The sequence below is a fragment of the Cololabis saira genome, chromosome 9, assembly GCF_033807715.1.
Source record: "Cololabis saira isolate AMF1-May2022 chromosome 9, fColSai1.1, whole genome shotgun sequence".
Classification (NCBI taxonomy): domain Eukaryota; kingdom Metazoa; phylum Chordata; class Actinopteri; order Beloniformes; family Belonidae; genus Cololabis; species Cololabis saira.
Window position 1 is genome coordinate 36253377 of NC_084595.1, and position 12726 is coordinate 36266102.

General features: G+C 40.0%; 1 protein-coding gene across 2 annotated transcripts in view; it reads right to left on the reverse strand.

Moving 5' to 3' along the window:
- Window positions 1-12726, reverse strand: part of LOC133450637 (dmX-like protein 1) — a 52271-nt gene that overhangs the window by 4533 nt on the left and 35012 nt on the right. Inside the window, exons 35-50 of one of the 2 annotated variants that reach the window (XM_061729413.1) lie at window positions 11797-12054; window positions 11434-11636; window positions 11133-11278; window positions 10846-10931; window positions 10509-10710; window positions 9360-9477; window positions 8959-9012; window positions 7315-7401; window positions 5980-6098; window positions 5354-5501; window positions 2975-3035; window positions 2382-2509; window positions 1781-1858; window positions 1566-1657; window positions 1328-1380; window positions 929-1146 (exon numbers count right to left, since the gene is read on the reverse strand). In XM_061729413.1, coding sequence (XP_061585397.1) covers window positions 929-1146; window positions 1328-1380; window positions 1566-1657; window positions 1781-1858; window positions 2382-2509; window positions 2975-3035; window positions 5354-5501; window positions 5980-6098; window positions 7315-7401; window positions 8959-9012; window positions 9360-9477; window positions 10509-10710; window positions 10846-10931; window positions 11133-11278; window positions 11434-11636; window positions 11797-12054 — 2051 coding nt within the window. The remainder of the gene's footprint in view (window positions 1-928; window positions 1147-1327; window positions 1381-1565; window positions 1658-1780; window positions 1859-2381; window positions 2510-2974; window positions 3036-5353; window positions 5502-5979; window positions 6099-7314; window positions 7402-8958; window positions 9013-9359; window positions 9478-10508; window positions 10711-10845; window positions 10932-11132; window positions 11279-11433; window positions 11637-11796; window positions 12055-12726) is intronic. The other variant, XM_061729414.1, reaches the window with a different exon arrangement.

Below are 12726 nucleotides of genomic sequence, written 5' to 3' on the forward strand. Positions count from 1 at the left end.
AATCGGAATCGAATCGATTCTTGACATTTGAATTGATCCCCAGCCCTACAAATTAGCACGTTAATTGCGTTTAATTAATTTCAGGCATATTTAGGCGATTATGTTTTTTAATCGCTTAATCTATTTTTTAACCTCTAACTTTACTTTTTCTGTTTGCGAGTGCCTTTATTTTGAAATCTGTGTTTGTGCAGTGGTCAGTCCCACCTTGAAGTGGACATTGATTGGCTGTCACTGTGTGTGGGCGTTTTTATCTACGCTGGTAGAATCCCATTGTAGCTGGACAGGTGGGGGGAGTAGCGGAGAAGAGAGGTGAGAATGGAGCAGCACGTGAGAGTTGTCGGCCCCGTGAATGAGGGAATTTACATTTCTAAAACGCCCCGACGGCACCTTTTTGATAAAGGTAGAGGGTTATGTATTTTTTGTGGTAAGGACTTTTTTTTTTTACCACAGTTTAGCCACATAAAGCACCCGGTCGCGAGCGCAGCCACAGCTAATGTTAGCAGCAACGATGTTGCCACAGCAACGCTGCTCCACTAAACTGGAGGAGAGCACCGCGCATGCGCACGTCTGTGACAGAGAGGTGGAGAATGTTCCTGCCAAGTGGATGGAAATGACTAGGACTGAATCTGTTCAAGTCTGTTAAAAAAATAGGCATGTAATTACTTTATAAAGCCAATTTTTTTGTTATATAACAATCTTTTGATCTGCCACAATAAGGTAATGAATTCAAAGGAAACACCTCAATTCGAGGGCTTTTCTCAGCAATTTTTAGGGGAGATTAAAAAAGAGATGAATTAGATGAATTAATTACAGATCTTAATTAATCTCTCCATTTTCTTTAATCGCTTGACAGCACTACTATTAACGTGTTATTTATTCTCCAGAAATGTATTTTATCACACTCAGGAAAATAAAACCATCAAATTACCTTGATGTTCCCCTCGGCTGATCCGCTAATGAAGCAATCCTCAGTGGGATCAACAGCCAGAGCTTTGACTGGCGAGTCATGAGCCTGGAAACTCTGCCGCTGGTGCCGGTGGGGAAGCTCCAAGACGCTGATCCAGCCTTTCCTCCCGCCTGTGATCAGCAGCTGCTCCCTGGGGGCCATCGCCAGCACGGTGGCACCAGACTCGTGACAGCAGAAAGCTGGAGAGAGAATGTGACGGCAGGCAGGAGATGAGACAGAGGGGAAAAAAGCAGGAGGTAGAAGGTTGACAGAGTGGTTAAAGCAACTTTGTCTTACAGAGGCATTAAAAATATTGTAAATGAGCAGATTCTTCTAAAAGGCTGCTACAAGAAAAATGCTTGTAGTTGTGCCACATCTTACCGTGTACAAGGCTGTTAGCAGGAGTCACTAGTGTATCCCACAGACAAACATTCCTGTGGAGACAAAAAATAAATAAATTAAATCCCAAATTACAAAGCACATCTTCATCACAGGATCATGCATCTGTCTGGGGGACTCGTCATCTTCACATGCTACATTAGTGACGCTAAATTTCAAACACGTAGGCATGGCATGAAAAACAGGCGAGTAAAAATATCTCCTTGAAAGTGTCAGGTACCTGTTGTCTGATGAAAGCCCTGCAGTGGCAATGAGGGAGGAAGATCCCACGAAGACAAAGTCATGAGCCGTTTTGTTGTGGCACTGCAACGTCTGCCAGAAAGAAAAACAGAAGGCAATCGATGGCTTGAGAAGAAAACAAAGGGTGATGGTGAGGAAATGAAAAGACGGCAATCAGAAAAATCTATTATGAGTATTATTCTACTTTTCTTTTACCAGGTAGGGCTTTGGTGCGTTCCCACTCATGTTGGTCTGCCAGAGACTCAAACCCCCATCAGCATCTACAATACCAAACTGCATAAAACATGCAGACAACAGATGTTTAGTCCTCGCAGTAATGGAGTGGGAGTTATTCTTTGTTTTGCAACACACATTTTCATCGTTGGGTGCTCAACCGATCATTGAGAACTAGTGCAACCTTCCGGTGATGTGCACAGCGCTAAAATTATCTCAGAAGTCCATGCACCACTTACATAACTAAAATCAAGGGCTCTGAGTGTACTGTGTGTGTGTTTTTTTTTCTACTTCCAGAAGTTTATTTTCCTGTTTTAGCCAGAAAAAGCAGATAAGATGGTCCTGGCACAGGAAAGTACCATCTGAGGGAATTATCAGCTTGAAGCGAGTGCCCGAGTTCAGAAGCTGGCTTCACTTAACCGAGTAACAACCTGTGCCGAAGACAAACTTCCCACTATGGTTTGTGTGGGAATGCTTGTAAAAAGTGCTTTTGAATTTGCACGTTACATGGATAGTCTGGTATCTGTGTGATAGCAGTTTACAGTTTAATGTGTCCCCCTTCCCAGGACATATGGGACACAACCTTGTTTCCCTGGTGGTTGAATCTTATCCTGGTGACTCTGGAGTTGCCTGGACTTCTGAAGCAGATGATCTGCTGGGAGTGACCCCACTCAAACATCCTCACGCTGCCGTCCTGAGCACCGGTCAGGTCTGAACCAGGAGAAATAACATCAATAAATAAATAAACTGTCAACAAGGCTCTTTTTCTGGTACATTTCAGGGAACATTCAGGTCTCAACATGATATTTTGGCATTTGTTTGTTCCAAAAATTCATCCACTGCATAATTGATAAAGGAAACTGTTATACATACTTGGAAAGGCTTTTTATTTATTAATTAATTTGTTTACTTTGACATGGTAGGAATTAGCATAGCCTACAAACACCACACAGCTGCATCCTAAAGTTTGCAGCGTGAGAGCTGACATCGACTTTTCCAAATCAACAGCAGCACTGGAGCCAAAAGGACCAAAAAAACAAAAACCCCAAACATTTCCAGTTGTTGAATATCTACATAAACTTTTCAGGCTATGTAGTTACGCAATGATGTCTGGATTGCACTTTTAAGAGGCAGATAGTTGTCTAATCTGCTGGCAGATATCAGAGTTGTACTTACAGTACGGAAGTGTGGGATGGGAGGTCATTCTTCTGACATTGTTGATATTTCTCTTGATCATCTGGGAAAAGGAAGGAGAAGGGAAGAGTAGGAGGAGAAGGATTTCAGTGGAAATGGCCTGATTCATTATGTTGAACAATAAATAAAGCTTAACAAAACTACACACAGAAAAAAAAGTTATTGCCTGAGGTGATGGAGCGGGTTATATTTTAGGATCTCAAAGACAGAAGGTTGGAGGACAAATCGGGACAAATCTGATCATATCACCACACTATGTACCACAATTGGCATAATTGTGGCAGAAAAGAGACAGAGAAGGCAACGAGAGGATTAAAAAAGAAAAAAAAAAAAAAAAAAAAGGTTTCCTGCCTGCACGTCTGCATTCGGAAGGAATTAAAACGATCGCATTGCCTCGGTCTTTGCTGAAATAACGTAGGTAATTTGCTGTGAAATTCTTACTTTACAAATCACAGACATGGTGCATTTGGACAGGATTAAGATCACAGATGTCCTATGCAATTATTACAAATTACCGCAGGTCCCCAGATCATTTTAATCTCCTGCGAATGGGGCATTAAGGTCCATTATGGAGCTGACAATGATGTAACTTTTAAAGGTGAATGACATTGGAATCAACTGAATGAATAAAACACAGCGTTGAATTTAGGGACATGAGCAGACTTTGAAGAGCTGTTTGAGAAATGTCATTGCAAGGACATAAGAGACCACTTTAGGAATGAAGGGTATGACTGAAATCTGGTGAAAGCATTCATCAAATGCATGTTCAAAAAACAAACATTATCACAACCAATAACTATAATTTCTGTGACACCTGAACTAATTCATCTGGATTTACAGTACAGACCAAAAGTTTGGACATCCATCTGGGGTATAATCATGATAAAATACTGCGCTTCAGACGCGTTTCCATCCCACATTTTGCCCAGTGAGGCTCATATTAACAGCGATATCAATTCAGAGTCTTTATTTTCCTCATTATTGTCTCCAATTGCGTTCTCCTCCAACCTTCACATGGCCTGACTGGTTGGTAAATTAATTATGAAGCAGCGCTCTTGCGCTCCACTCTGCCTAACAAGAGCCATAAGTGAGCAGGTCGGATCAACATGACTCACGTTGCTACAACGGGGAGGAATCAATCTCGTTTCCAACTGCTATCCTCAAGTTTCTCTGTCGACTTCAAAAAACCCTTTTGTTTTTTGAAACTTTTCCATAACAAAAAAGCAACAATAAAACCAGAGCTGTGGACTAAGTATCTAACAACCAGTTAATAACTACGTTAGTTCCTATGTGAGTCAATAGAAGGAGCTGACGTTAGCAAACACAATGCTTTTGGCAAACTGGGTGCAGATAAAGATGAATTATTGATGTAATTCACTTGGACTGCTTTGAGTACAAAGAATATCAGATGTAGAGCAGCAGACAACATCAATTCATTTGAGCAGTGAAGAGTTTTATACATGTAAAGCCAGGTCATGTTAACGGTATGGAAGCTGATGGGGACCAACTCTATGTTTTTAACACGATGTCTCACCGTAGCTCCTACACTGAAAATGCTTAAACCAATGTCCATTCAAGTTATCCTGCTGCCTTAAAGTTTTGATGATTGTTTAATAATGTCTTTGCAAATGTAAAAAGGATGAGTTTTAAACAAAAAAAAAAGTTTTCATGGACTTTTTTCAGCTTTCGTGTCATTGTTTTAGATTGCTGAAAAGACCTGCATCACAAAACAACGTGACAAAGATGCTTAGAGACATTTTACTTGCATATTCATAAAGAAGTGCTGTAAAGACAAACAGCTGTTCACACAAAGATAGAAGAAAAACACATTCAAGTGCACCAGTTATTTCTTTTATCCATTAAGTATAAAGCTTTTTTTTTTATGAACACATCAAATATATTTCTAGTTTGTTACAGTATCCAGTCCAAAACCAGAGTAATTTATTTAATTTTGTTTACTAATGCCACTTTGTCACTTTTCTACATTTCAGATGACACAAACCGCTGTCTTGTAATCAGGAGTCTTTTTTTTTTTTTTATGTAATTTTAAACAATCTCTTTCCAAAATCAGCTGGTGTTTTGCATGTAGTTATGTTTAACTTCCTGCATGTGTTATGTTCACAAAATGTCATTTGGTGTCAAGCTGGCCAACTGAGTGGCTGTCAGATTGTTCTCGGCAGCCATGAACAGTAATACACATGTTTCTTGATGAAGAAAAGTGAGGTCCAACTACATGAAAATGTTCTCCTAAATGTACAGGACATCATTAAATGGAGCGTGATACAGTCTCTGGTGTACATTTATCAGATAACATTTACAGACTTGCATGTTATAAGAAACAAATGCACATTTGGAGCTTACCACAGCTGCACCTCTGCCTGTCTGCATGCTCCCCAGCCAGGGCACGTTGATGGGTGTCCCAGGGCTGCTGTGGGTGTAAGGTGTTGTGCCGTGGAGCGTGGCAAAATCATCACGTGCATGGACGACCAGGAAGTCATCACCACAAACACTGAAAAGCAATAAAATAGGTATTAAAAAAAATTAAATAAGATGATGGAGGTCACCAGCTTATACTACAGCAACTGACCGACCTCAAATACATAACCAGCAACATGTAAGAAGCACGAAACATCCACGATGGCAACTTCCTGAAAGCAATCTCAACATCATAGAGTGACTTTTGGGATAACTAAACTTGCATCAGAACTATGGCAAGTTCCCACAAGTACACAAACCAATCAGCTTCTAAATTTTTTGAAACAGCCCTTTGAAAGATTGCTTGTATCCTTTATAAACATTAGAGATTAGATATTTCTTGCAAGCTTTTATGTTTGTGCTGTGTAAATTTACTGAGCTGTGTGACTATAGCAACACACGGTGAACCAAAGACACTGAACAACCCAGTTTAGTTCTTCTGCAGTAAGTGTGAAAAGGTGAATGGACAGAAGTTTCAACAGGTGCATTCAACATGCAGGTTGCTCTCTTACCCTTTGGGTTCAGCATCATCATCATCAATCCACGTCAGGATCTGTGTGGCCAAGATAGATGAAACATCCAGCTCCTGAATGTCATGGGTGGACGCCATGACTAAACAATTACGGTTTGCCTGGGAGGCAGACAAAGACAGGAAGTGAGGAATGGGACAAGCGGAGGACAGAGGGCCAAGTAGCGAGGAAAATAGGCTCAGTCTCAAGGCGCCTCCGCATCAAACACGATTAATCTGTCCTGTGCTCAAGTACGACCGACGCGCCTTCCAACTCCCCTGCTGGTCAGAGCTCATATTAATGTTACATATCCAACTATGTTAATGTCATTATCAAGATGTCACTTGTATATACTCGGGGGGGGAAGGGAAAAGAAAGAAAGTGTGCTACAGCTAACTTCACAGTGGGATAGTTTTAGATACACAGACCAGTCATTCCATCTGCAGATGGCAGATCTGCCCCATCAAACTTTAAGGTCACGTTGAAGATTTCATGGTGACAATTTGCAGTGGATTTGAACCTTGTGTAAAGACGTCGCCGTGAGCAAACTCTGAAACATTCGGAAATCCACAAGTGACATAAAGACCCTTCTTCTGGCTACACGTTGCCTTTAGTAACAGAACTATCCAAGCATTTGCTTTTGAACAACAGCCTGAGGGTTGCCCTCTTTTCTACATCGCTGAGAACACAGCAGCAACAGAAAAAAGGCTGCACTCAACCAACTCGGAAACACTTCCTACTGCTAAACAAAGAAAACATGGGCTCAGCAACAATAAAAAGCCAGGGTGTTATGAAACAGTAGCACCCCCAGCCATAGGCGTTCCACATCTGTCTTTAACTTGCATTTGCATTAGACAAAGAGAACTGATATTGATTCATTAGGAATATTCATTAGGAATTCCTGTTTGAGCAGTACCCTGAAGAAGGCTTGCGCCGAAACGCGTGGGTCTCTGCTCCCATGTTTTTATACGTATTAGCCGTGTTTCAATAAAGGCTTTTTAATATTTTTCCACAAGAAGCGTGCCTTGGACTCTCCTTTTTTGACTAGAACTGATATTGCTTTGATACATATTTTAATTATTTTAATTTGATAAATAGCCTGTTACAACAGCTGAATATTTCTGCTCCAAAGAAACTCCAGCAACATAAAAAAAAAACAAAAAAAACTGATGCACCAACTTCTGTAGCACTGATGCCTCCTAACATTGCTGAGAAATTTTAATGCGTTTTAAATAAAAAGATACGTCTTATGCCAACTGGATAAGCAAACGTGTAAATACTTTATTTTTCCTCATAGCAGTTTGTATTATTGGTGACATCTCAGTAAAAGGGTTTCACCTTGTTGATGGCAAAAGCTGTGATGATGTCAGATTCTTTGTGGATGATGCGTGCTTTTCCTCCAGGCGATCCCAGATCTGACTCAGTCTGCAGTGAGGAAAGCACACAAATATATATATATCACCACCATGGACATCTAATATTACAACAAAAACATTGCCAAACATTTCCTGCAGACAAATTACAGCCACAATCTCCATTACATTTCTTTTTAAGCTAAATGAAGCGACAAGAGAGCTGAACAAATGCAGAGGAAGAATTTCATAAATCAAGTTAATCCTGTAATTTTTAGCACCTCGGGCTTCTTTGTTTGTGTGTCCTGCCTTTAAGGTTTAGAAGAGGAGATAAGGCACATCAAGCCATGCTGATATCCACAACAGCCAATATAAAGAATTCTCCCCCCAATTCGCAGCATGACAGCACTTTAGCAAAAAGCTGGCTCATGTACTGAACCATATAGATTGTGTTGGTTGTATGCAGCCCTGCAGGCTATATTGTAGCTCTACATATTGTGCTGTAGTCAAATTCTGATGCCATACTTACTTAAGATTAGATTGAATTATAGTCTCCATTGCATTTACAAAAGAGGAAAAGATCATGTCTTTTTTATGTCAAATGGGATAAATTGAGACAAAACTTGACTTGCAGAATTCTAAATATGGCGTTTTGCCATTTTCACTGAGCACATAATCCCTGTAGGATGCAAATTCACTGCGACAGCTTTGGGCCCATTAACATGAAGCTGTTCAGCTTCATAGCTCGTCCTCCCAAAGACTGGGTTAATTAACTCAGAGCCAATTGGAGTACCTACAATGTGTCAGCTTGCACAGTGAGGAGCCAGAAAATTAGAAAACCTCTGCACAGCATCAGCATACCATGCAATTTAAGATTTATAGCTCACATCTGCATGAATATTTAGACACTGGAGAGCAAGATTAATATCAAACTCTGACAAGAACATTCAGGGTTCATGGCCCTAAAAATAAATGTTCTGCAATTCTGACAAGATCGCACTTATGCAATTTAATACAAGACTTGACAAGTTACATTTACTACTCAGGTGTAGTTGGCAATCACATGGAACATGATGTGTATATTTCCGCATGCAAAGAATTGTAGTTTTATCATGCAAACGCTGGTGTGATTACGGGATTCATCAAACAGTACAATACCATTGACTTTTTGGCTCCAGTTCAAAGGTTTGCTAATAAACAAAAAAAGCTTTACAACTGCAGACACATTCCTTTTCTTTCCTTTTAATTGATTTATTTTTTATAGTGACTAATTTCATCTGGAAGGACTGTGCCAATAAATCAATTTCAGTCAAAATTACCCTACTATGAGATATGTGATGTCTCTTTATATACAGGATACCACTCAACAGGCATGTTTTCCTTCCAAGACATTCAGTTATCATAATTGTTATCTCAGTATCCATCACTGCAGCACCTATTAAACCCATAAGGGAATAGATTATCTGGTTATAATTTCAAAAAATGAAGAATAAGTACATAAATAATAAATACCAAAATATAAATTTAATTTTTTTTTTTTTCATGTACAGTACTGCAAAAGATACTGAGGTTTGACACCAGGTCCATTACAATCCACCATAAGAAATAATTGATCTTGAAGTAGCAGTACCTGATTGTTTCCTGTCTCGTCCAATCCTGAATATTTCAGACTGTCGGTCTGGTCCTGAACCCACATTATTGATTGGGGGAAGCAGCATGGGGGTGACCCGCACACAAAACACACAACAACCAATGAAAAACCATGCAAACATACACGGAGACTGGATTACTGTGATGTTAATCAAAATGTGTGGAAAACATGCATTTAGAGAAAGTTTGCACATCTTGTTTGCACGCAGAATAAAAGAAAAGACTAAAAGGGATGTAAAAGGGAAAAAAAACAACATAATTTTTCCAGGGGGGTACAGACAGACACTGTAGACTCTACCATTACAAAATATTTAAATATTTAGTGACTGTTATAACAACAAGCCTCATGCAGCCGGACAGCAGACTGTAAATATTGTCCACCTGATTTGTGCCCGGTGTCTTTGTGAAGATGTTTCGAATGAAAGTCTCCTGCACTTCCTCCTGCTTCACCAAATACTGCCATAAACGTTTCACTGGCAGCGCTGAATGGTGGCTAGTTCTGATGGGGGAAAAAAACAAACAAAATAAATAAATAACGATAGCACCACAATGTTTTTGTTTAGATTAAGGTGTTTAAAGTGTTTAAACCCTTTCAGAGCCTATGTCTCATTCGCGTAATGAGCTGGCTGGAGGGAAAACGGAGGAAGCCTGAATGAAAATAATTATAGTCACCGGTGTTTAGTGGGCAATATAAAAGTTTTAAGATGTCATCTTGTGTTGTTGGGTGCGAGAACGGCAGAATTATTGCTAATAGCTCCAAATTAAAATTCTATCACATTCAAGCTGCAACTCCCTATTAAAAAGAAAATAACTTAAGCTAAAGGCGCTAAGGTAAAAAGACCGGAGAGAGGCAATTATAAAAAAATGCTTGTGTCTGCAGCACACACTTCATATCAGGCAAGTTAAAAAAACTGTTATGTGTATAACATAGCATGTGGTGGTTATCCCAATCAGAAACTGCTTGAGGTTGCACTGTGTGGGGTCTGAGAGAAAATGACGTTGCAAGTGCTAAAACTCAGAGCATCCATGTGGCATGACTCACTTTGGAAATTTTATATAGATTACTGTACTATGGAATACTGAAAAATTAACAATCCCTTCAGTGTTGGTATTACATCTCAGTCACTTATTTAGCACTTTCCGTTTTCTGATCTAGGGAAATGGTTGTGCTGAGACAAAGAGCCTCAAACAAAGTTCATTTTCTCCATAGTTGTTGGAAAGTTCTAGTTTACTGTCAGAATTTTATACGGTGTGGCTTTGTAAAATGAGTCAACCATGGTGCAAAAGAAGAAACGGGTATGGTTTGCTACTGCTATTCAGATGTGTCAGTGGAAAATGTGACACGGATAAATTAATTTTCATTTAAGTGGGGAGTCTTGGATTTGAATTCTCACTGGTGATACCATGAAGGTTAAGTCAATTGCTATGTAGGTTATGGTTATGCCTATCTACATATGCAGTGGCATATTTTTAATTTGAATGGATATGCCTAACAAACAAATTTGGATGTATACGATTCTGTGATCGTACCTGAATGGGGTGTTGGATGGTTCAAACAGGGCTTTGTGTCGGAGCAGGGCAGGGCCAGGTGTGGGGGTTTCATCGTGGAGCTGAGTGGAGATATAGTTTGAAGGGGGCCCCCCGAAGATCTCCAGTCTTTTCTGCAGCACCTGTTCCCAGCGCTGCAGAGTTTTGAGCACAGCGTGACACAGAGGCGAGGCCACAGGCAAATCTGTGTCAAAAAGAAGCAGGAACATGCAAGCAATGAGGCAAAAAGGTTACCAAAGACAGACGTAAAGGAAAAAGGCATTATTTTGTCTCTGTAGAGGATGTTGGCACACTAGTGGGTGTGTGTTTTGGAGTTTACCTAATAGATCATACCCTGCCACTGGGTAAAAGGACTTGAGGTTGATCAACACCAGTTGAACCATCGTCAGCCGCATCAAACACCAACTTGGAAGGAAAGAAAGTAATTAGAAATCAGATGAGTTCTGAAGCTCTCACTTAAAAACATTCTGGACATCAATTTGTGTTCAGACGCGGAATTTCTAGGCAACAAGCTGTAAACACATTCAGTTTTAATCAAAGCATCTGGGCTTGATGTGAAGATGAGTCACAGTAAGAACTAATATCCGTTCAGAACAGAATCTTTACCTGTAAGAGTTGTGATTTGAATGCTCTCTCTGTGGAGAGTTGGGGTAAAGCATGTCTTCATATTCATCTTCATCATCCTCATCTTGGCTGGCCTGGCTCTCCTCAGAGTCATAATCAATTCTGTTTTCTGATGTGGACAGTACCGGCTGAAAGGCAAAATAAAAAAAAATTAAGAGGACAAACACACACAAATATTATTTTAATATAATCATGATGCATTTTTTTTCCATCAACATCATCCCACTAAGAGATAAAATACGTTTTTTTTGTGTTTATGTCTTTTGTTGTTATTCTGGATTACCTTGGCGATAAAATAATCCCAAATACTCAGCTCTGGAGGGACAAATTGTTCTTTGAAGATGGAAGGAACTTCCTGCTCAAAAACAGTAGCGTATTTGGGACTGGTTAGCCCCTCCCGCTCCATCCCAGATTCTTCCCGCGATCCACTGCGTCCTGAGAGAAACCTGAATCGTCTGGATTTTCTGTCAGAGCCACTTGGTGAGGCTGGGGAGACAAGAGCTAGGGCTTAATCGGCTTCACCAGTTGAATCAGAAACACAAAACATGGTCATGCCCAATCTGACTAGTTTGACCAGACTAAATCCAATTGATTTTCTGGGTACCTTAACTAGTAGACCGAAAACTTGACATTTCAAGACAACTACCTGGCGGGGGTGTTATTATTGGACTGCTGGGTTTCTCAATAACAGGGATCCGGGCGCCACCTCCAAACACTGTCACCCATAGCTTGCTGTTGAGCGGGTGGGCCACGATGCGAAACAGTTCATTGCTGGAGTGAGTGGCCATGCCGTGAACAAAAAGGCTGAGGAAGACGGCAGTCAGGACCTCACACAGCAACACAGCTAAGCCTGGCTGGCTCTCTTCACCTGCTGAGCTCAACAGACGAATGAGAGAGGCGATACCTGGACAGATAGATGAATAAAGAAGAAAAAAAAAAAAAATCACTTCAAATAGTAGTTGACCTGGGCAAAAAAATACCAAAAAATTCAAAGCACTTGTGATCACATGATTAAATGTGAATATGGCTGCCTGAGTACAAACTATTTCCTATCAAAGGTTAAGAGTTAATTTTCACAATGATTTAACTATGACCTTGCATGTTTTAACCAGAAGTGTCTCTAGTATTTACACTGACTTCATTTTCAGTCATTTATTATGGATAACTGTATAAGAGAGTTCCTTTAAGGGGACCAGAGTCACCTAACAACGTTCATCCTCTTCACTGAAAACTAAAGGGGCATTCTCATGATTATATATACACACATACACAGGTGTGGGAGTTTCTGTAATCAAAAAAAAACTAAAAAAGAATTACAGAAATCTCAAGATATTTGCATTCCTTCTTAAAAAGGCATACTTCAGGAACATGCTTCAAAATCGAGTCATCTATTCGGTAAGGGATATCGGTGGTGTCAGTTGCAGATTTCTACAAAGTAAGGATTTCCATTTGTTATTGTTTCAATGTTAATATCACAGGAATGCATTTTACAGAGTAACAGACAAAAGCATAACAATACTGCTCATAAAATGTGCCGCAAGTATGTAAATAACAGTTTACATCGATAGGAACAATT